The 22,732-nt window shown below is 43.0% G+C and overlaps 11 protein-coding genes across 11 annotated transcripts; 5 read left to right on the top strand and 6 right to left on the bottom strand.

Moving 5' to 3' along the window:
* Positions 1-391: 391 nt before the first annotated feature.
* On the top strand, positions 392-1,789 carry SJAG_00110 (But2 family protein). Its single transcript, XM_002171372.2, has one exon. It carries the CDS (start codon positions 525-527, stop codon positions 1,629-1,631), a length of 1,107 nt encoding a protein of 368 aa, XP_002171408.1. The 5' UTR covers positions 392-524; the 3' UTR covers positions 1,632-1,789.
* Positions 1,790-1,888: 99 nt separating this feature from the next.
* SJAG_00109 (aspartic proteinase sxa1) lies at positions 1,889-4,007 on the bottom strand. The gene has a single exon (XM_002171371.2). The coding sequence runs from the start codon at positions 3,839-3,841 to the stop codon at positions 2,099-2,101; it is 1,743 nt and encodes a 580-aa protein (XP_002171407.1). The 5' UTR covers positions 3,842-4,007; the 3' UTR covers positions 1,889-2,098.
* Positions 4,008-4,942: 935 nt separating this feature from the next.
* On the bottom strand, positions 4,943-7,840 carry SJAG_00108 (AP-3 adaptor complex subunit Apl5; the record flags this gene model as incomplete). Its single annotated transcript, XM_002171370.2, has 5 exons — positions 4,943-5,210; positions 5,261-5,505; positions 5,551-7,393; positions 7,472-7,633; positions 7,682-7,840. The coding sequence occupies 5 exons, from the start codon at positions 7,838-7,840 to the stop codon at positions 5,127-5,129; spliced, it is 2,493 nt and encodes an 830-aa protein (XP_002171406.2). The 3' UTR covers positions 4,943-5,126.
* Positions 7,841-8,493: 653 nt separating this feature from the next.
* Positions 8,494-9,095, bottom strand: SJAG_00107 (YjgF family protein Mmf1). Its single transcript, XM_002171369.2, has one exon. The coding sequence runs from the start codon at positions 9,058-9,060 to the stop codon at positions 8,566-8,568; it is 495 nt and encodes a 164-aa protein (XP_002171405.1). The 5' UTR covers positions 9,061-9,095; the 3' UTR covers positions 8,494-8,565.
* A 520-nt stretch (positions 9,096-9,615) lies between these two features.
* Positions 9,616-12,585, bottom strand: SJAG_00106 (C-1-tetrahydrofolate synthase; the record flags this gene model as incomplete). The annotated part of the gene is made up of 2 exons (XM_002171368.1): positions 9,616-12,391; positions 12,449-12,585. The coding sequence occupies 2 exons, from the start codon at positions 12,583-12,585 to the stop codon at positions 9,616-9,618; spliced, it is 2,913 nt and encodes a 970-aa protein (XP_002171404.1).
* A 475-nt stretch (positions 12,586-13,060) lies between these two features.
* Positions 13,061-13,777, top strand: SJAG_00105 (ribosomal protein subunit L51-b; the record flags this gene model as incomplete). The annotated part of the gene is made up of 1 exon (XM_002171367.1): positions 13,061-13,777. One exon carries the CDS (start codon positions 13,061-13,063, stop codon positions 13,775-13,777), a length of 717 nt encoding a protein of 238 aa, XP_002171403.1.
* A 286-nt stretch (positions 13,778-14,063) lies between these two features.
* SJAG_00104 (AP-2 adaptor complex subunit Apl1) lies at positions 14,064-16,501 on the top strand (the record flags this gene model as incomplete). Its single annotated transcript, XM_002171366.1, has 3 exons — positions 14,064-14,180; positions 14,408-14,761; positions 14,951-16,501. 3 exons carry the CDS (start codon positions 14,064-14,066, stop codon positions 16,499-16,501), a joined length of 2,022 nt encoding a protein of 673 aa, XP_002171402.1.
* A 135-nt stretch (positions 16,502-16,636) lies between these two features.
* On the bottom strand, positions 16,637-18,253 carry SJAG_00103 (cytoplasmic histidine-tRNA ligase Hrs1; the record flags this gene model as incomplete). Its single annotated transcript, XM_002171365.1, has 1 exon — positions 16,637-18,253. One exon carries the CDS (start codon positions 18,251-18,253, stop codon positions 16,637-16,639), a length of 1,617 nt encoding a protein of 538 aa, XP_002171401.1.
* Positions 18,254-18,287: 34 nt separating this feature from the next.
* Positions 18,288-21,852, top strand: SJAG_00101 (hypothetical protein). Its single transcript, XM_002171363.2, has 2 exons — positions 18,288-20,963; positions 21,017-21,852. Exons 1-2 carry the CDS (start codon positions 20,868-20,870, stop codon positions 21,710-21,712), a joined length of 792 nt encoding a protein of 263 aa, XP_002171399.1. The 5' UTR covers positions 18,288-20,867; the 3' UTR covers positions 21,713-21,852.
* Positions 18,387-20,265, bottom strand: SJAG_00102 (N-myristoyltransferase 1; the record flags this gene model as incomplete). The annotated part of the gene is made up of 5 exons (XM_002171364.1): positions 18,387-18,587; positions 18,893-19,105; positions 19,168-19,845; positions 19,916-20,040; positions 20,085-20,265. 5 exons carry the CDS (start codon positions 20,263-20,265, stop codon positions 18,387-18,389), a joined length of 1,398 nt encoding a protein of 465 aa, XP_002171400.1.
* SJAG_05178 (membrane transporter) lies at positions 21,773-22,642 on the top strand. Its single transcript, XM_002171362.2, has one exon. It carries the CDS (start codon positions 21,879-21,881, stop codon positions 22,539-22,541), a length of 663 nt encoding a protein of 220 aa, XP_002171398.1. The 5' UTR covers positions 21,773-21,878; the 3' UTR covers positions 22,542-22,642.
* Positions 22,643-22,732: the final 90 nt, after the last annotated feature.

Raw genomic sequence — 22,732 nt, forward strand, 5'->3', positions numbered from 1 at the left:
GCGACGACACGTGTTCGTTTAATTTGGGGCTTTGGTGACGATGGCTTGTCGTAATAAGCATTGATTGGTTAACCTTTTTCCTCTTCCGATCAGTTCCGAAGAAAAAAGCGGGACAGCTCGCAAAGGGCCTCGCCTCCATGTTGCGGCTTGCGACTTAATCGCTAAGCTTAATTGCATGACAGTCGCCTGTCTCGGAAAAAACCAATCATGTCAGCTTTAAGAATGTACCTATTTTTAGCATCATTCAATGAAAAATAAAGTGCGAAGCGTGGTGACGGAAACAACGCAGACTGAGTGCGGCTTTGCGACGAGGACTGCTATTTTTGGAAAAACAACGCAAACTTTGAACTATTTCTGGAAACCAGGAAACGCATAAATACCGCTCTGTGAACCCTTGTACTACATCATTCAAATCATCATCTCTGATTCATTACCTCCGTTTGAGTTTAATCAACTTTATACGCAAGACATTCGCTTAAGAAAACCTTAACAGCGAAGCCGACAATTTTAACTTTTTGAACAAAATGCTTTTCCTCAACTTCATCATTTCTACTCTTCTTTCTCTTGGCGTTATGGCCGCCCCCGTGGCCAAGCCCAATTTCAACTCTGGTGAAAAATTTGGTGTTCTCACCGTGCGTTCTGGTGATGCCAACGTGCATCAACGCAACTTTTTCGTTGGCGATTCTGGCAAGATCTTCCTTGGTCCTTATGACGGTGCTAAGGAGGCTTCTACCTTCTTTATTAAGGACAAGAAGCTTTACTTTGACAACCAGGTTGCTTCCCGCGATGACAAGGGTACCGTTGTCTTTACCAACGACACGAACAAGGCTGCTGAAGGTTTCACTGCCGAGGTGCCCACGAGTTTGGGTTACTACTTGCAATTCGATGGCAAGTCTCCTTACGCTTGTCCTTATGAAACCGCTTACGAAATTGTCTATGCCGACAAGGCCGACAATGGTTGTGTCGGTGTGAATGCTATTGCTCTTAAGCCTTTCACTCCTGCCAACAGCACCAATACTAGCACCAGCATCGTTAACCCCACATCGACTGTGGCTCCTACCGCTACCATTAGTGATGATGTGTCTTCTGTCGTCGGTGTTCGCGACATAACTTCTACTACTCTTGATCAGTCTGTTATCGTCACCTCAATTCCCACTCCTACTAGCGGCCGTTTGCTTCCCAACAAGATTCGCGTTTACAAGTCTTCTACTCCCAACAAGCAAGGCGAGTCTTGCTATTCCCCTGAAGTCTCCCTCATCGGAGATGAGCATGTCAATACTATTTTCACTTTCAATGTTGGAAAGGTTAGCGGAAAGTGCTACGTGTCCTTCCATCTTGATACCCGTGCGCGCAACCTCGCTATTTCAGGCGATAATGGTGTTGGCAACTTCATGCTTTACAATTTGAACGGTAACCCAACCGACGGAACAACTTATGCTAACACTCCTGCTCGTCTCAGACAGGTTTCTCGTGTTGATTGTAACTCTGAGGGCTGTGACAGCTTGGTTCCCGTGACTTGCCCTTCTTCTAACTCGGTGGTTTCCTACGAAATGACCGCCTACGTGCGCAACTCCCACCTTTCCTTCTTTGAGTCCGTTCTCCCTACTGAGGGTCTTTCCTTGTTTATTTAAGCAACATTTGACAGCAACTGATAACCGGTCTTTTGCATCGCATATTCGCATATTTTTTCATAGCTTGCATTTTCATATCATCATGTAATTATCAATGAGATTTTTCTGATTCTTGTGATTAAACAGATGGTAGAGAAAGTTTCCAGGCGTTTAATGATACATTATGTAACAGGCACCAGTGTTCTTTTTGTCGATGAGTAGAATTTGTTTTTATATTGCAATATTGCTTATTGCCTTATAAAAGAGATGTAAAAATTCTTTAGAATAACATAAAATAATATGTAACTTTGACATCCCAATTTTACCGTATTTTTAATTATTAACATTCATTAAATAAAAAGTTACTAAACTGATTTACATGCATATGAGGACAAAAACGAATGGGACCGAATTTTGAGGACGAAGAGAAGATAGGAAGATGAAAACCTGAAATGCAATAAGGGAAAAGAATGTGAGTGACTGTGGGCTTAGAAAAAGCAAACAGGCAAAAATGCGAGCAAAACGAGAGCAATGGATACGGTGCTGGATGTAGATGAGCCACTAGTAACTGTACTGAATACCATTGTGTCAGTACGGTTGATGCAAGAAGAAGTAGCAAAAGAAGGAAATGCGGTAGTCGGGACCGTCCAGTTGGAGGAAATGACAGACGTTGTGGTATTGACAAAAGATGGAGAGGTGGCCGACGGAGAAGGGTTTGTAATTGTTGTAAAAGTGGTAACCTGAACCGTCGAATTCGTTCCGTTATAAAGATAAGAAGTCGTAATAGCCTTATTGGGATAGTCAATGACAGAGGGAGTAGCAGTGGGAGAGGCAACACCAGCTTGAACGAATGGATTCGCACTCAGAGTTGTCAGTGTTTCTACGTTGAACTCAGCAGAGTATGCGTTGTTAGCAACGACACCAGCAGCCGTTGCTATATCATTAATAGCAACGGCGGCAGAATCCACAGCGGGTGCAATGCCGATCAATTGAGCTTCCCAATCGTAAACAGTGTAAATGCTTTTCATAAAGTACAGACCAAGAATCTGCATATCGCTATCGCCCACACTGCAGAATGCGACTGAGCAAGTGCCGTCACCGTTCGCAATTAGGAACTCAGACATGGGAATTGTAACGGCAGCATTGTTAGAGAAAACAAAGTCAAGTGAATCAGAAGCTTTCACAGCATCACATTCGACTGTAACCGTACAATCGGTTGTGGAAGACACACCGTTGTACATTGCTGTAATTTGGTTTTGGACACCTGCAGGAAGATTGACAACAGTCGTTCCACAGTCGAAAATCACGTCCTGTTGAACGGGCACGTCTATGGTAGAACAAGAGCAGCCATTGTTATCATTTGTGTAATCCGTGTGAAAAGTGACGTGGTCTAGATACGAGCCATAAAATCCAGGTTCGTTTGAAGAAATAGGTAACCATTGTAAATTTCCAGTGAATTTATCTTCATCGTACCCACCGAGGATAAATTCGCCGCTATTCTCACTGAGAAACAGGCTAAACGAGTTGCTGGATATCACGCCTGCGTCCTTAAACTGTTGCAACAACGTAGGAGCTGCCCAAGTGACAACACGGTTTTCTTCGTCTATACCATAAATCGATGTCTGAGGCGAAATGCCCATAATTCCACCGATGGGACTGGAAGACTCGTATTCGCTAACCGCGATGCCGAACTGAAAGCTACTGAGAGAGAGGCCATTAATGCTAATTTGGTCTTCGACATTGTAACCCAAAACCGTACTATTGTCTCCATAAACCATCATAAAGCCAAGAAATTCGGAGCTGTCATAACGAAAAGTCGAGCTATCGTACTCGTAACACCCATAAATCGGGCATGCAGTCTGCAATGCCGAAGCTTCCAAACGCTCTGTGTAGCCTAGTTCCTCAGCGACCGAATTTAAAGCAGTAACATTGTAGGCGGTAATCCAAGTGAACGGGCTGCCAGTATCAAGTACCAGCGTATAGTCCTTTGCCGGTGTACCGACTGACAGATGAACGAAGATAGCAGAGTTCTCATCACCATATGTAACAGGAATGTTGGCGAACTGTTCACGTTTACCAATGCCTTTTGAAGACGCATTCGCCCGCTTGCTAATGCTAACAGGAAACGATATGATCTGATTGCCCTCAGTTGTACGCTTGGTAAACGCTGTTGCGTCTACTGTTGCTGTGAGGGATAAAAGGCCGATTAATATGTTTTTAAGAAAGGACATATGGCCCAATTGCTTTCGTCCAAGATTTGTTGAAGCTTTTTGTAATTTTTTATTAAAGCAAACGGTAAACGCTTAATAATTGTTAAGTAAAAACTAAGAAAACACGCCTATTTAAACAGAAATTGTTAACTAAGCATACACCTACGAAATGGGAATTCAAGTAAAGGGTCCAAGCGGCTGGAGAGATAACAATAAGGGAGTCACCTCGGCTTACCAGCAGGTTAACGAAAAGCATGTGAATTGACGGCATACGAGCCCTTAAAGCTATTTAAAGATCTCTTTCATCATAATAGCGACAATGATTCGTGTTTGTATTTTCCATTGATTCTCATTGAAATCAGCTAGGAATACAAATTGTTGGCCGTTGAGCGGGAACTGCGTCTAAATCCGTATTAAGTGGAAATACCTTAAATCTGAAATAAATAAGATAATACATTCATGTCATTTAACTAAGTGTTGTCATTTATATTTCGAATAAACGGGATTTGTTTACGCTTCTTTGTCTGAAAAATCCTTGACTTGCGCTTTCACGGGGTGCTCCTTTGCGGGAGTTGCGACATCTCAGCCAATTAAAACACTAAACGAAAACTAATTGTCGGTGCCCTTTTTTTTTTTGAAGAATAAGGCCAGCACAAAATTCGGTTATTAATTAAGGTTTGAATAAAGTTTGCGATGCGAAATTCTAGGGCAAGATGAGGTTTATTATGAAGAAATGGGTTAAAGACCAAGTCTACGCCTTTGTTCTGACGAATCTCTTAAATAGGGAATTCAATTCATGCTATTACGAACATACTTTGTTCTTCTTCGAAGCCGAATATAAGTGGGTGCTCCTACAAACAAGATGTGTATTACACAACTCGCGTGTAAAATGCACCGTGGGACATTAAAAAAGGCCTGTATCACTAGCAACAGAAGCTCTGTGTTTTATTTAGTATACGAATGAAACTGTTAGTTCATTTGAACTTCTTGACTTATTATCTACATTGATCAGCTTTCATTGATCAAAGTATCACTCCATGTTTACAAGCTAATAATAGCTTTTACATCACACACAGGATGGCCCTGGAGTTTAGTTATGCTTAACTACTTCTTACTCGTAAACTGGATATAATTCAAAAACCTTTTCAGCTACATACGATATTGTAACTCGGCGAATTTACTTTACGAACAATTATTTCCTCAAAGCTCACACTATAATTGAAGGAAACGCCATGCAACCTCACCGACGCATAGCATCGTTTCATTCAATTGTCAATCTCTATAACTAAACATAAATCTGATTCATTCATAACGTCGACTTCTTCTTCGAAGATTTCTTCTTCTTGCTAGACTTCTTTACCTTTGTTTCTCCGTCTAAAACGACACGATGCTAGACAAAGTCAGTAAAACAACACCCGAGTAATATAAAAATTCACTTACGCCCTTCTTCTTTGATTTCTTGACCTTTGTGACTTTCTTTATCAAGGAATCGTCAGTGTTTGGCTCCCGTAAGGTTTCATCGAACGAAATTAATGGTACTTCTTTCGCGTTGAGAGGCACTGAAGTATGTTCCGCATCAGTATCAGATAAAACGACACCTTCCGGCAACTCGTCTTGTGCAATTTCAACAGGGCCAGTAATGGGATATGAATAACCAGTTTTTATCGTACTCATTTGTGAAACCACTGAATTGTTAGTATCTAATTCTCCAAAGATTTTCTGGTACGTACTCTCTTCATCATTATTTACAGAAATGCCATTCTCGTTTTTAGAAGGTTCATCAGTTATGATTAAGTTTTCCGCCGAGCTTCGATCATTACCAAGATAAAAGGGACTCTTCCTGTCATGGCCTGACACCGAGCTCTGAAATGAGTCAAGTTTGCTCAGCTCGAAAGAGCGCGAGGACACGTCATTCGTTCCATCCAGAGCCGAAACATATGCCCAAACATCCTTCTTCTTTAACTCTTCCGGAACAACAAGCTCTGCGTTGATCTGGACATTTAAGTCCAATCCTTCAGGAGTCTGGACTTTTCCTTGAGCTTTAAACGCTACGGGATTCAAAGGAGCATGTGTGAAAAGCACGGGCAATGTGTTCTGTAAAATATAAGGTGGTTGATTTAAAAGCTCGAGGGTTGCATTTGCATCTGATGGTTTAAAAACGTCCAAAAGCTGGGTGAATATGTAATAAATCTCCGCTGCCCTTGTTTTAACTTCAATGTGATGGACAGACATCAAGTGTTTAGCAAAAAGTTGGATTTCCTCTGCCCACATCGATAAAACGGTTAACTTCTCTGAATCCCACGAATTAACAAGTTCACGGAACTTTTGTATGTAAACCTTTGGTAAAGCCCACAGTAAAACTGACTGAACCTCAGGTGGGTATGTATAGAAAACAGGCCGAATCAAAGCCTCCACGACGGCAATTGCATCAGGGAGAAATTCAGCATATTCACCCAAACACCAAACAACAGCACGCAAGATGTTCGATTTTGGTTCGATACTTTCGGTCTGCTTGTCCACGAAAACAGGTTCAGTAATCACACGGGAAAACAATTCCGCAGCAAAAGGACGAAGTGCTTTTACTCGAACACAGAGATCCAAAATTTGATGATTGAGCTCTTTTTCAACAGCGATGTTGGGAACACGAGCCAAATCAATATAAACACTTAAGAGCCATTCAAAGTCGGTTATGTTGGCGTAATTTGATTTTGATGTCATTTGAATAATAGACATAGCCGACACCTGGCGGAAGTTTTCGGTTGTGTAGTCGGAATTGACGATGAGTTGAAGCATCAGGGTCTTCACTATACTTTTGATACTGTCCTTGTCAACAATGTCCGATACGAGATCAAGTGCTCGAAAACGCAGGGAAACATCAGGGTCGATCAAGCATTTCAAGAACAGACTCATATGCTGTACGACTAAGTCCCGATGAGACTCAGCAATTTTTTTGAAAGTTAACAGACCAAGATACTTTAAGTTTTGATCTGTGTCTTCAAAAAAACCCTTAAGCTTATCCACACACAAATGCGCGAGTTCATCGGCGTGAGAATGTCCGGTTAGCATTCCGCCGCTAACAACAGTGTGAATACACTCATACAAAAGGGAAACGGCTGTGCTCGTTTGAATAAGCTCCGTCAATGGAGGAGTGAGCTTCTTAATGAGCCTAGGTTCATAAGGTGTCAATGAACAAAACAGTTTTATAAGTTTTATGAGCATCCAATTGTTGGAAGAGTTCGTTAGAAGGTGAAACATTTCTGGAGCAGTTTCCAAATAGCTTTTGGGCTGTTTGCGAGCCAACTCACATATAACACTGACGGCAGCATTCACCACGGACGGGTCCGGGTCGTCTAATTTGCTCCGCAACTTTGGAAAACATGTTTTAAGAGCCTCTGGATACTGAATGCAGATCTTGTATAGCACAATAATTGCTCGTTTACGGATATATGGGACAGAATGACTTAAGAGCATAAGAACATCCTGGTACAGATCTCGCGAAAGACTGATGTTTGCCAAATGAGAGAGACCGTTAATCGCAATAGCAATTTCAGTGGTATTGGCGCTCATCATATCCTGAATCAAGATTAGTACATATTCTTTAAAAAACTCCAAAACCAAAATTAAAGTAAGCCTCAACAAGCTTCAGCATACCTTTTTAATCAGATTTGTCGCCAACATTAGCACATCCGTGTTTGATTTAAAAGATTGGATAGCTGCCAAGTATCCTTTCCGCTTTAAACTGAGTTTCGAGCTCGACATTACTTCAATGACATGAAAACTAGCCCAGCTGATATCGATTCCAAACATTTCTAACTGTCAACGAAGATCGTTAGTAAGAATAATACCGGGCGAACAGCATACATAAGTCAATTTTGCAATTGCTTCAGCTTTAACGACCATTTCTTTCGACTGCACTTCCTTTCGACATTCGGAGACGGCAGAAGCGATGAAGCTTTCTTCATCGCCTCTGTGCTGTCTCAGACCTTTAATAAGATCTTCTAAGGTCTTTTCAAAAACCATAAACAAGCAAGAACCAGAGCAAACTCAAAGATGGCTCTTTGACGTGAATGAAGCTACTACTATGTTCACGAGCTGATTGCCCCTCGCTAAATAGCCGAAGCCGTATCGTAACGAAGCCAATACCGAATTTCATGAATAACAATTCTGTTTGTAGTACTAGCAACGAAAAGGAGAGATGAGTTTGAGAAAAAGTGTTTAAGCAAATTGAATGCGATTCGTTCAACTGTTTTGCAATTGTTACCCGAGGATAGACGTTAGTGTGTGTTTCATTGCAGATCATCGCTTCGCTTAGAAGGAGATAAGCTTAGTAAAAGTAGGCGCGGCACAATGGAAAATACAATTGACTAAACAAAATAGCGCATCTAAAGCTTAGATGATTATTTACTGAAAGCAGAGTTAGAGGAGGGGTCAATCAACTCGTTCGTACCCGTACGACACAGAGCTAGGCCGCTGTTAATTGAAGCACAGCTGCATGCGTCTAGTTCTGTGGTGTAGCGGTAGCAAGCGGTGCTTGCCTAAACGCATCCGGGTTCGAATCCTGCAGATACGAAAACAGAAAATGCTACCAGTTTCGCTGTTGCCTTTTTCATTATCGTCGTTTTCATGCTGAATACCATGGCTTGTATGAGCTTTTGTCGTTCATAGACTGTGCTTTAAGAGATCCCCACATACTTCCTTCTCAATTTATCATCAATTTGTGTATTACTATTTCATCATGAACGCACTTAGGCAACAGCAATGCACTCGATCTCGATCTTGTTGCCCTTGTCGGCAAGAGGGAGAGTCTTAACGGCGACACAAGAGCGAGCGGGCTTAGGGTCGGGAAGGAACTTGGCGTAAACTTCGTTGACAGAAGCAAAGTCGGCCATGTCACCCAAGAAGATGTTGACCTTAACGATTTTGCTCTTGTCAGAACCAGCAGCTTCAAGGACCTCTTGCAAGTTCTCGAGAGCTTGTTGAGCTTGCTCGGCAGCAGTAGCACCGACAAGCTTGCCATCTCTGAAGGGGATTTGACCAGAGCAGTAGACCATGCCGTTAGCAACGGTAGCGTGGCTGTAAGGGCCAGCAGCAGACAAAGTAGGAGCGTTAACAGCCTTGAAACTCATAGCGGAATAAAATCTGGGGGTTGCAAAAGATGTGCGAAGAAGAGGTGCACGGAGGACGGTACGAGAGAGTGCAGGACGTGCAAGAGCGAGTCTGGTAACGAAGGGCTTAAACATTCTTACTGAGGTGTAGCTGAAAAGAAGACAGCGCAATTTATCGAATAACGATCAAACCGCTATATAGTCCCAGATTAGAACAGAGATGCCCACTGATACGACACTATCACAGCCAACAGCGACCATTTGCCGCGCCCTCCAGGGTGAACAGACCCGTCGGCTCTCTCTAAGAGAGCGGCTGCCTGTCGCTGAGAAATGCTAAAGTGCTGCTGGCAATGGTACGAAGGTAGACAATTTGCACTATGAGAAGAGTGTGTTTTAGGGGTGTAACTGCGTTAGCGCTGATGGTTGTGCTTCACGTTTCCTGTTTTGTTTTCTATTGCATGTTAGCGCAATATATAATTTAATGTCAGGTTAAGCATGTTTAGACCTTGTTTAAAAGAGCTGTTTCAATTCATTCGATCCAATTGATTTAAACACAATTCCACACCATCAAGATCTTTATTCGAAAGCAAATGTTGATTCGTTTGTTGCCTTCGTACCGGCATATGCGAACAGTAATAAATAACCAAAAAGTCCGTAGTACATATCCAAGCCTTTTCCTATGTACACATTTTAAAATAATCCAAATACCTCGCCCTTGTCGTTAATGTCGATGTTCAAGTAAGAGGGTGCAGTAGGGAGTCCGGGAATAGTCATAATTTCGGCGACCAAAGGATAAATAAAACCAGCACCCGCGCTAAGTCTCATATCTCTGATAGGAATAACAAAGTCCTTGGGGACATTCTTCAACTTAGGGTCGTGCGACAACGAGTATTGTGTCTTGGCCATACAGACAGGAAGATGTCCAAAGCCTTGTTCAATAAAACGCTCCATCTTTTCACGTGCTAAAGGCGAAAGCTCAATTCCACTTGCACCGTACATTTCCACGGCAATCTTTTCGATCTTTTGAGAGATCGTGAGATTGACGTCGTACAAAAACTTAAACTTTTGATTCTTCGACTTTTCACATGCATTCATTACTGCACGAGCCAAAGGAATAGCACCCTGACCACCCTTTGCCCAGTGTTCGGACGTAACAGCGTCTAAGGCACCTGCCTTGATGGCTTCCTCCCGGATCACATCCAGCTCGGCGTCCGTGTCGGTGATATACTTGTTCACAGCTACCACAACGGGAACATTGAATTTTTTGCAGTTTTCAATGTGCTTAGCCATGTTTGCACAACCGCGGCGAACGAGTTCAACATCCTCAGTCGTGTACTGCTCAGGCAAGGCCTTACCAGGAGATACATCAGGTCCACCTCCATGAAGTTTCAGTGCACGAACTGTGGCAACCAAAACAACAGCGTTGGGAACGAGACCAGAGCTGCGACACTTGATGTTGAAAAACTTCTCCATACCGATATCCGAAGCAAATCCAGCTTCCGTAAGCACATAACCAGGTTCGCCGTTAGAGCCACCGCTGGCAAGCTTCAGGGCAATGCGATCGGCAAGCACGGAGGAAGCGCCGATACTAATGTTGGCAAAGGGACCAGCATGAACCATCACGGGTGTTCCCTCCAACGTTTGCATCAAATTAGGTTTCACGGCGTCCTTCATGAGAACTGCCATGGCACCAGCAACACCCAAATCCTCGGCCGTAATGGGTTCGCCTGCTTTGTTGTTGGCGACAACAATGCGTCCGAGACGGCGGCGCAAATCAGGAAGGTCATTTGCTAAAGCTAAAACAGACATACATTCACTCGCGACAGAGATGTCGAAAGCTGCTTCACGAACATGTCCCTTCTCGGTTGGTGCTTTGCCAACCTCAACACCTCTCAGGAAACGATCGTTAACATCCAAAACACGGTTCACCGTGATTGTGGAAGGATCAATGTCCAGACGAGTGAGTTCGTACAAAAGCTCTTTAGGGGCTTCGTCAAGTTTTGAGGAGTCGTATTCATGTTTAGCGCAAATGGCCTCCCAGCGAGCCTTCATTCCTTTGTGAAGTACACGCTTACCGTTCTTGACGGGAATCAAGCGACGGAGAAGAGCCTCGTTCGTTTGTGTGTCTTCATGAAACATTCTTGTTTCCAAAGCAGCCGCCATCAGGTTGTTTGCTGCGGTAACAGCATGAATGTCACCGGTCAAATGCAAGTTAAACTCATCCATGGGAATAATCTGAGCATAACCACCACCTGCGGCACCGCCCTTAACACCAAACGTAGGACCTTGAGAGGGCTGACGAACACAGGCAATGGAAAGCTTGTCTAAGTTACCCAGGGCCTGTGCCATTCCAATCAACACAGTACTCTTGCCTTCACCAAAAGGAGTGGGGGTAATACCGCTCACAAGCACATAATGACCATTAGGACGATCGACCGTACGGTCTAACACATCCAAACTGACCTTTGCCTTGTAAGGACCGAAAGGCTCAATTTCAGAGGGAAGAATACCGATGTCTTCGGCAAGACGGCAAATTTCCTTAGGGGTTTGCGTTTTGGCAATCTCAATGTCAGAAGGAACGGGCGTCTTTAACTCAAGAGGCAACAGCTCCACCTTGGGGATAGCTCTGCTTTTCGCGTAAGCAAGTTTTGCTGCATCGACAATGTTGGACATCAACATTGCGACGGTCATGGGACCCACACTACCAGGAACGGGAGTAATGAAACCGGCAACCTTCTTGGCAGACTCGAAATGAACGTCACCGACAAGCTTGCGGCGAGCACCGTCTTGGACAGAGTTAATACCGACATCAATGACTGTGGCCCCGGGTTTCAACCATTCACCACGGACGAATTCCGGTTTGCCCAATGCTGCAACAACGATATCAGCCTCGCCAACGTATTTCGGTAAATCTTGAGTGTAGGAGTGACAGACGGTGACAGTGGCATTGGCCTTTCTCAGTAAATAACTAACAGGATTACCAACGATATCACTCCGACCCAAAACCACAGCATGGCGACCAGCGATCGGGATGTTGTAGTATTGAAGAAGCTCCATAACACCCTTAGGAGTGCATGCAGAGTGAATAGGTTTTGCCGTATTCTTCGACAGACGTCCCATGTTCACTTCATTGAAACCGTCAACATCCTTTTCAGGAACAATACTCTCCGAAACCAGTCGCTCATTCAAGCCTTTAGGCAAAGGCAGTTGCACCAAAATTCCGTGAATGGAAGGATCGTCGTTTAAGCCTTGCACGCTTTGCAAAAGCTCTTCCTCCGACACCGTCTCGGGGAAATGGCAATGAACGAAGCCGACGCCAATTTCCTGAGCAGCTTTCTGCTTCATACGAACGTAGACATTTGAATCTTCGCGTCCACCCACTTGCACAATTGCTACACGTGGATGAAAAGACGGACTAGCCGTTTTCAAGGTGTCAATCTCATGCGACAGAGACTTTCGAATTTTTCTAATTGTGTTAGAATAGAGGTGCAGATGGAGCTGAAGTTTTTTGTTCAAGACTTACTGTGCAAGAGACTTTCCATCAATGATCTCTGCTTGAAGCTGCCATGCGGTCCCATGGAAAGCTTTAGCGTGCCGAAAACTAACACGCAGACATCTTCGCGTCCAAAAACGCGTCCCAAGTGCCCTGCCGATCAGCATGCTGTTATTGCGGCAGTATGCTGAGAAGGTAGTGGCAGAGGTCAGGGACCTGCTCGTAGTTGAAAAGTTTCATAATTCGAAGTCACTGAAGCCTTCCTGTAATATTTGAGTGTGTATACGTCATAGGGGGACCTCGCTTAGATAGTTTAGTAATTATAAAGTTACGCGAAACCTTAGTGAAAATAAAGTTGGCGGGAGCTCTGTGCTCTAAAACCACTACACCAAACTGGCATGCTGTTATTACACATTAAATAACAGCTTGGAAGCAGTGTTTGTTACCGAGTTGCTTACGCGTGTGTCTCAATTCTGGTGCAAAAATACACGTAGAATAGGATCTCTAATACGTCGTAGGATTCTGTGTAATCTGAGTACTTAAGGAGTAGAATTGGTCCATTTATGCATGCTTTCGTTTCTTTTGGAACCCATTTGACGCCATTCGTTCTCTGTATTATACATTTCAACGTCAAGTTACTTCATGAATTTTGCCTTTCTGCTGCGGAAGTCAAGAGTGTGTGCTGTTCCTAGTAGGATTCAGAGTACACCAGCTATGCAGAAAAATGCCCCTCTTCGAATTGCTGTGATGAGCAAACAAAATCTTAAAAGAAGGGGGGACTGGGGAGTGAAACGAAATCTACCTGCCATCAATAACCGTCATATATCAATCAAGCTACTGGACTCGGCCGATAATCTGTGCTGGTTTGAAAGCAGTGACCGTTTTGTTCGAACTCTGAAGAGACTAAACGGTATACAGTTGCCATTGAGCACTTCCCATAATCATGAAACTTCAGAAGGAACACTTTTAGAAAGGCTCGCCTCATTTGTACACTACAACCGCAGCCCTGTCCATGAGCGATTCCCACGGGCCGCTGGAATAACTTACAGCCGGCTTCTCTTATTAAGTGCAAAGCCCACAAAACGGAAAAAATTCAATTCTGCTATTTACTTGAGCAATCCTGTCGGGGTCGTCAATCTCCCTTCTTCCCGAAGGTCCTTGCGGCACAGTGGCATCAATCCACTGCTACGTAAATGGAGTACAAGGGAGAGCACGTACTTTGGATTGGCTGGAGTGGTAGCTTTTATTACACACCCGTCTCCCGCAGCAATTTCACAAACAGTACAATTGCAGTCGTGGTCTGTCACCAAGGAAAAGAACATAAGCTTTGAACCGGTTTTGGCCGTCAAGGAACCTTGAGCATTGTACATGTTGTCCAGGAGCTTTTAAAAGTCTCGACGGTTTTTTGTTGCAGACATCAACATAGGCACTCTGTACTCAGTATGAAATTTCGCAAGCCTACTCAGTATAACTTGTCGCCGACACTAGCTGCAAAGCCTGATTTATGCAACTTTAAACCCCTTACACAATTCTGTTTTCTCTGTGTTCCCATTTGGTTTTTCGAACTTCGTCGTCCATATACTCTATCTCAAACCTAAATCCGACCGCTTCCTCTTCTGTTCTTTTAATGATTATACTCTAGTTAATGAAATCTATTTACAAAACGGGAAAACGCTTTTTTAAAGTGCGTCTCAGTTTCCGTTTGACTTATTGTAATCCGTTTTTCAATCATAACTACAAACGCAACAATGAAGGAGGTTGTGTAAGAACCTTTTTAACTACAGTGAGACAAGGGTTTTCCATGCTTTAAACGAGCTCTAAATAAGTATCTCGGGTGTACCCCTTTTGCGGACCGAGCCTCTCCAAAACCGAGTTGGAACAGGTGAAATTACTGCATAATGACTAGTGCTTCGAGCCATTCGACGATGGTAATTCTTATTTTAATGTTTATAAGAAGTCCCGAAATACTTACATTGTACTTTTGTATAGGAAAGAGCCCATGAATTGCATTTGGAGCTGACGGGCGAGAAAAAAGACAAATCCAAGTCGAAACGGATTAATGCCTTGAAAAAGGTTGTTTCTAATATGACATATGGATATGACATGAGCTCTTTATTCCAAGATGTCTTGGCGTGCATGAATACAACTAATTTGGAAATCAAAAAGCTTTGCTTCCTATATATTCTTAATTACGCAAGTATAAAACCAACCATTGCGGCCGAAGCAATTCCCATTATGCTTCGAGATTTGGATGATCCAGATCCTCTTGTTCGTGCTTTCTCTCTTCGTACAATGTCAAGCATTCATGTGAAAAAGTTTTGGCTTGCCGTACTAGACCCACTCGTTCGTTTGTTAAATGATGAGGACCCATACGTCCGGAAAACAGCTGTTATCAGTGTTGCAAAACTTTACTCTCACGACAAAAGACTTACAGAGTCAGCAAACTTGATTAAACGACTTCAAGAAAGACTTGATGATGGGAACGCCATCGTATGTGTAAATTTATCCTCAGACATGGTAACTAACTTTTAGGTCGTTGCCAATGCCTTAGCTGCACTATCCATTATTACTGAGAGATCGAGCAATCTTAAAATTCAAATCAGCCGGAGTGTTGCCTCGAATCTCCTTACGTGTTTAGATGAGTGTTCTCAGTGGTTACAAGCTGTAATTCTAGATTCTGTGCAACTGTTTACGCCGCAAGAACGCGGCATCGCTGAACAATTTGCAGACAGAATACTGCCTTGGCTGCAGCATGCCAATGCTGCGGTATGCATGGGCGCTGTAAAAGCTATTCTGTACTTTACCAACTATATGCAATCTGACGAACGAGTGAACGAGTATTTGTACAAGATTGGTCCTCCGCTTGTATCGCTTGTTGCAGGAAAATCACCTGCACTTCAGTATGTTGTGCTCCGGAATATTCAAATCATATTGGATCTTAACCCAGACATCTTTAAGCAAGACATCCATATTTTTTATTGCAAATACGACGACCCTATCTACATTAAACTTGAGAAGCTCAGCGTTTTGGTTAAGCTGGCAGATGAGCACAATTTATCGGACATCTTGAGCGAGTTTGTTGACTACGCCACAGAAATTGACGTTGAATTTGTTCGCAAGGTTCTTCGATATATTGGTTTACTGGCGCTTAAAGTTGAGTCCAAAGCTGATGAATGCGTCGACCATCTCTTGGAGTTGGCTGAAACTAAAATCACCTATGTTGTCCAAGAGATTGTGATTGTGATGCGAGACATTCTGCGTCGGTATCCCGGTCGCTACGAGCATCTCATTTCGGAGCTGCTTGAGGAGTTTGAATCGTTTGAAGACGCCGAAGCAAAGGGGGCGATCATTTGGATTTTGGGTGAATATGCCGAACGCATCGACGGTTCCATTACGCTTCTTTCCGAGTTTTTTGATGGATTTTCTGACGAACCAGTTACCATTCAACAAACTCTGTTAACTGCTGCAATGAAGCTTTTCTTAAAGATGCCTACTCAGGGAAGTGAATTAATTACAGCTGTACTCAAACGAGTAGTTGACGAGTCATCAGACCCAGATTTGCGAGACAAGGGTATCATGTACTCTCGTCTTCTCTCTCTTAGTCCTGATTTAGCCCGTAATGTTGTATTGTCTAAGAAGTCCGACATTGATGTTGAGACTGGAACCTCTGATCCTGATCTGACTGAACAACTTCTGCTAAATCTCTCGACCTTAGCGTCGGTTTACCATAAGCCGCCTAACCAGTTCATTAAAGGCGCTCGTACAATTTATCCAGCTTACAGTCCTGTTTTGCGTCAACGTCTTGATCGACGGAACGGTGTTGATGAACCTGAAGAACAAAACGAAAGTGTGAATTCCACTCCTCCCAGACCTGTGCGCTCATCTTCAAGTTTTTCTTCTGAGGGTTACATGTATAATGGAGCACCCAACGATCTCTGGCGTACGTCTCGCAATTTCGGTAATGCTGGAACGCTTGGTTACTCGAACGTTGCTGAGGATTTTGACCCCAATGTCACAATTGGTCCCGTTGCGACAAACTTCCGCAACAGTATCAATCCTTCAAAAGGCTTATTAGATCTGTAAGCTCACAATGATCACTTATACCTTTCAAAATACTACAGCATACTAGCATCATGTTTAAAAATTTACTTACACCAGAATAAACAATTGTTCTAAAGATATGTAATATTAAATTTGGGAATCTAGGTTGAAAATTCCTTACAAAGAAGCAAGGAGTTTTTTAAGCTCTGACACCATAGAAGCACGAGGAACGAGAACGCCTTCATCACTGTTCTCTTTTTGACCCATGCGCTTGATACGCACATTTCCGCCATTGAACTCATCTTGACCGAGAATCACAGCAACAGGGACACCATATTTGTCGGCGGCCTCAAACTGTTGGCGGGGTTTAGCCTTCACCTTGTACAAGAACTCAGCCTTGATACCGGCGGCCCAAAGCTCGCTACAAACGTTCATACGCTCCTTTAAGAAACCAGTCCACTCCTTGCCGCCGCCGAAGGCCATAACGTAGACTTCGACTTCGTTGGCACGAAGCTCGTCATCGGGAATACGGTTGCGAAGAATAGAGAAGATACGCTCCAGGCCAAGAGAAATACCGACACAAGGGAGCTGTGCGTTCTTTCTGCTCGAAAACATACCGACCAAGTTGTCATAACGTCCACCAGCAGCAATAGAACCGACACCAATAGTATCGTCGTTCGAACGGTCAGCTTCAGGATCGTCGCTCTTCTTGACATCCTTTTTGCTAGCAATCTTTTTGGGAGCAGAGGCCTCTGTGACGGCCTCAAAAATGATACCGGTGTAATAATCCAAGCCGCGGGCCAAAGACATATCGAAGGAGAAACGGTCCAGAATACCAAAGTTTTCCATATATTCAAAGAGCAACTTCATGTCTTCAAAGGCACCCGAAGCAGACTTGTTTGCAGAAAGTTTTTCGTCAGCCTTCAGCTTAGCAAGAAGCTCGGGGCCACCCTTCAGTAGAACATACTCACCGATACGGTCAGCGACCTCCTCAGGCAAACCCTTCTCCTCGGTCATCTCCTCCTTTACGTTTTCCCAAGGCATCTTGTCCAGCTTGTCGACAGCACTGGAAATGGTACGAATCTTATCGGAAGGGACGCCGCACACTTCAAAAATTCCGTCGAGGATTTTACGATGGTTCAACTTAATCGTGTACTTTCCGACGTTCAAAGCGTCAAGAGCTTCAACAAGAATCTTAAGAGCCTCAGAATCGGCGACCATAGAATCAAAGGTTCCGGCAATGTCGAAATCGCATTGGTAGAACTCACGCATACGACCCTTAGTCATAGCAGGTTGGTCTCTCCGGTAGACCTTTGCAATGTGGAAACGCTTAATGCTGGTAATCTTGGGGTTCATGGCCAACCAACGAGCAAATGGAACGGTCAAATCATAACGAAGAGAACAAAGTTCACCTCCTTGATCCTTAAGGTCATAGATAAGCTTGCTGTCCTCACCATACTTTCCAGTAAGAATCTCTTTGAGTTCGAAGACAGGAGTGTCAAGTGTGACACCTCCGTGACGCTTGAAAATGTCGGTTACAGTACCAAAGATTTTCTCGCGAAGAGCAACATCCTTTTCTGCCCAGTCACGAGTTCCCTTAGGAGTTTTCAACGTGAACTGAGTACCCTTTTTGGAGCCATTCTTGGCATCACCAAGCTTAAGGTTCTTCAACTCAAGCAATTTGCTGACTTGAGCATCAACTTCCGTTTTCGGTGCTCCCTGCGCTTTCAAAGAACGCACGACGTTTCCTTGAGCGGCAATAAGCTCGTTAATGTTTTCTGGAACGGTAGACATTGCTCTTCTATAACAAAACCAACCTTTTCGTATTGGTTGAAGAAATTTGGTGTGGACAACCCTCTTACAGCAAGACCACATAGAAAAGACTGTGAAGAAAAAGCCTTTGTCAAATACTCATAAATTGATTTAATTACACGGTAAAAACACCGCGTAAATGATTTGACAAGTTTTGATTTGTTTGTTGTGGACGTCGGGGGTGATTGAAATATAAAAAGTGAAAGTGATGAGGAATTGTATGGTTCGTAACTGTAGAATGCCGAACATCTTTGCCGTAATGAATAGCAGAGATAAGATGCTTTTGTTCAAGCAAGAAGAAATTCGGATTCCAAAACTTTTAGGACCAAAGCGTATTGAAAGCTGATTTCATTAAATCATAACGAAACCAACTCCACTAGGTCTGCTTTTATCAATAGCTCTTTTCTCTGTGATTCCACCAGGAATCTTCGGACAGCGATAGTTGTACATATAGTAATTCAAGTAACCATCGCCTTCGCCAAACAAAAGATCCTTCAAAAAGAGGTTGTTATCCAAAGCAGTGACTGCGTTGAAAACATCAAAATGGAGCTATTCTTGTGTTAGTATGACCAATTACAGTTTGGGAGCGTTTGAAACACCCACAAAGAAAGGGAAACATACATTGTTGGCCAGAATAAGGGCACTTTGAAGAAGCTCCTTCAGACGGTGAATATACTTTTCTTGAGCAGAATCGGAACCGTCGCGTGGATATGATTCGGTGGCATAGTAAAACAAGTATGCCGCTGAAATGTGGTTGTACTTAGGGTTACCACTGACGGAGGAAGGCAAAGAGTAAAATGAAAAGAAATCGGTGATCTTCTTCGTTTCTGGGTCCTGTAAACAGAGAGTTAGAAAGAAAACTGTATACTAAAAAAAAAAAAAATGAAAACACAAACCTCGACAACGTAGGTCCAAATAACAGGTCCCTTAGAAACAGGATTACCACACAACAACCAGTGTTCAACTTCTTTGTGCGTAAACAGCTGGGCAAGTTCATAACGTTCCAAAAATCGGGTCAGTAGATCACAAACCTGTTCCACGTCCTTTGCTTCCATTCTACGAAGGTTGGGAAGTTCAGTCTTCTTAGGCAGACCGAAACGTTCAATTTCACGTTCTTCGCTTGAACCAAGAGGAAGAGGGGAGAAGCCAATGTCATACAGCTTTTTCCAGTTGATGCTGCGATGCAAGTATCTACACGTACTGATGGGACTGGGAACCACAATTCCGGCGGTGTAAATAGCTTGCCAGATATTCTTCAAATGACAACGACGAGTGACTTCTTTGATAAGGACAGGCGTTAGTCGCTTGCTACGTAACTTCTTGTGAACGCAGAGGAAGTTGACCTCAGAACAACGCTCAAAAACTCTGTCACGAACACGAACTTGTACGGGAATCGCTGAAATGAAAGCGACAAGTTTTCCAGACGACTTGACACGAACACCGACGTGCCAATCCTTGACATAACCAGGAGGCATAAGAGCCCATTGTAAAAACTTTGCAGAATAGTCAAAACGAAGCATGGAGGAAGAATCTTCCACGTAATTCTCCGTTAACAGCGAATAAATTTCCGTTAACTATAAACAAGAAAAGATATCATTAGCACGTGAAGCTCTCACTAACGCGAAGACATTTTTCTGTGCATACCTGCTTCTCATCGCAAACGTCCAACGTAACCCATTCAAAATCTTTCAACATGCGCAATGGTTCCGTAGGAACGGCGGAAATGTTTGTGTTTGGATCAATCGGTCCCTCAACATCATTCTCGTCATCTTTTAAACTGTTAGTTGCGGATCATTCACTTTTATTTGCATACCAAACTTAGGAACTGGTTGAGTTTTCCAAAACTTGTACTCCTCGAACTTTTTGGGAATAACACTTTCCTCTTCTTCTCCAGCACCGTCTGCGAGTGCTAGACGTTCCAAAAGCTCACGAAAACTCGCTGCAGTGAGCTTATTTGTAGACGAAACTGTTTTCTCTTGCTTTTCTGGTGCCATGCTACTTGGTACTAGGAGTGGTAAAATGACCTATAACAGGCCAAAACAGAACAACTGTTAAGCAGGCCTCATGAACAAACGGCACATTAGTTCGTGTTATGTCTTGTTATTACGTATGCTTCGTTCATAAAACACATGCATACGCGGGAAGACTCTTTTTTGTTACGTTTAGTTATTAACAGAATTGTCTGCTTAAATTTTCAACTTGACGGAATCGATATAAATTGGCAGAGACAATGAAGCTGTTTGCTAACACCTGTTTTTTTTTCCTCTTAGAATGTTTGTCTTGATTTGTCCTATTCATCAATGTACATTGAAGTACTCTTACGATTGATCAATTATAGACATTCATTTGGTATTGAGATACCTATTTTAATAGCACTATTTCGAAAAATAAGTCTGTCGAACAGTTGAGTGCCGTTCACGTGGTACTATTCGTTATGTTTATTTGTTTACATTAAAGTCTATATGCTGAAGGCATCGGTTCTTGTTCTTTAGCGTTTTCTGCTCCCTTGGAAAGCATAGGCAAGTTACTCGTTCTTTGCTTATATCTTATTCTTGGTATTTGTCTGGCTACGGACAACTTGGGTTTTGATTCAACTATGAATCAACCTTCAGAAGATACGAGGGCTACAACTCCTCGGGCGTATGCAGATGACTTGCCTGAACCCACGAATGCGCCTGAGGATATCCTTTTTGTAAGCAGACGATAAGACAAATTATGCCCTAATTTACTAATATATTCATCTAGCTCTTTGTCGTGCTTCTTACCATTCCGGTTTTTATACTTTTTCTTGTTGCACTTCGGAGATACATCGATTATAAACACAAGCCAAATCGACTTTTGCGATCCATATTCTGCTGTGTAGAAGACGAGCGGCGAGCCGGTGGAACGGACATGTATGCCATGCCGGCGGGTGAATCGACCGCTTCACTTCCTCCATACACTGAGACAGTGCGTGCTGGGGAACAGACTATTGCCGTGGAAGGGGAGCGTGAAAATGTGGACGTCGTCTTGAGTGTACCTGACAATACCGACGGCGAACCCGATCCATATCCATTCCCTGCTCATGGATTCAATCACAGAATGCGCTACTTACGGCTCCTACAAAAGTATCGTAATAGTCATCCTCAAATTGCTTATGGAAGTATTGGTATAAGCCGATGCAATGGTAGCAGACTCGTTGCTGGTCTACCTCCACCTGCACCGGCTGTTTCTCCTATGGAGCCAAATGCCCCACTGTATGACTACGAAACGTTTTATTATTCACCTGATGACTTTGATCCAGCATCTCGCTATTACTACCCTCGCAGTAATTTAAGTCCTTGTAGCCAAAGGACTCTTCCTCCTCCTAGCTACTCGGCCGACGACCTCTCTTCCTTTTCATTCCATACGGAAGATGGATACTTGTCAGATACCTCGACACTTATTAGTCAAATTGTTTAGTGGGCGAAGACACTTATCTGCTTTGACACTTTTTTTTACTTGACATCCATTAGTTACATACATGTATCCACGTGTTTTCCCTTCAACCTTGCTTTGTCACCGGGTAGTTTGATTATAAATAATACATGTATATATATATTACTACATAAACTAACGGCTATATAGCATGAACGATATGTTTACCAAAATAGAAAGGGGAAAGTATATTGGTTACTATTTGTTGGGTGTTACGTGTGGACCAACTCTTGCACCTGTCATCTCTGGATTTATATCTTCAACAGGAAAGTGGAGATGGGTTTTTTGGCTCTTACTCATTCTTTCAGCAATTGTGACGGTATTTTCGTTCCTGTTTCTCAAAGAGACTTATAAACCTGTTTTGGAACAAAAGAACAAAAATGCATCATCGGCAATTGAAAATTCGGGTAATGCAAATGTCCCGAAAGAAGGGGAAGCGGAAAGAAAACCCATAGTTCGCATTCTAGTAGATGCACTTACTCGTCCACTTCTAATTCTCATAACAAGACCCATTGCAATTTGCATAGCGCTAATCCAGTCAATGATTTCAGGCGTCTTGTACCTCTTTTTTACTGGAATTCCCGCAATTTGGGAGGGTGAATATCATTTTCCCATCCAAAAGGCGGGTCTTACTTATTTAGGTTTGTTAGTAGGAATGCTCTTTTCATTGTTTGCAGTGAAACTTTTTGATAAACTCGGTTATGGTCGGGGTTTCTCACTTCTTGGATTCTGTACAATTGGTTTGTCTGGAATACTTCCCATTTTATATATCTTTGGTGAACGACTTCGGCGCATAGGAACGCAAAAGAATTAATACGGGACTAGGGGTAGGATTAGCAACCTTAATTGATTTTTGTGTTGCTGTGATTGGATTATTTATGAATGTTATTTATTAATTAAGACATGCCATTTTGTAGATACTCTGAGAGTATCTTCATAGAATTTCATGTATTTATAACTACAACGAGAGTTGCACGAATCAATTAAAGAATCATGTAGCAGCAC

The sequence above is a fragment of the Schizosaccharomyces japonicus genome (genome assembly GCF_000149845.2).
Source record: "Schizosaccharomyces japonicus yFS275 unplaced genomic scaffold supercont5.1, whole genome shotgun sequence".
Taxonomy (NCBI): domain Eukaryota; kingdom Fungi; phylum Ascomycota; class Schizosaccharomycetes; order Schizosaccharomycetales; family Schizosaccharomycetaceae; genus Schizosaccharomyces; species Schizosaccharomyces japonicus.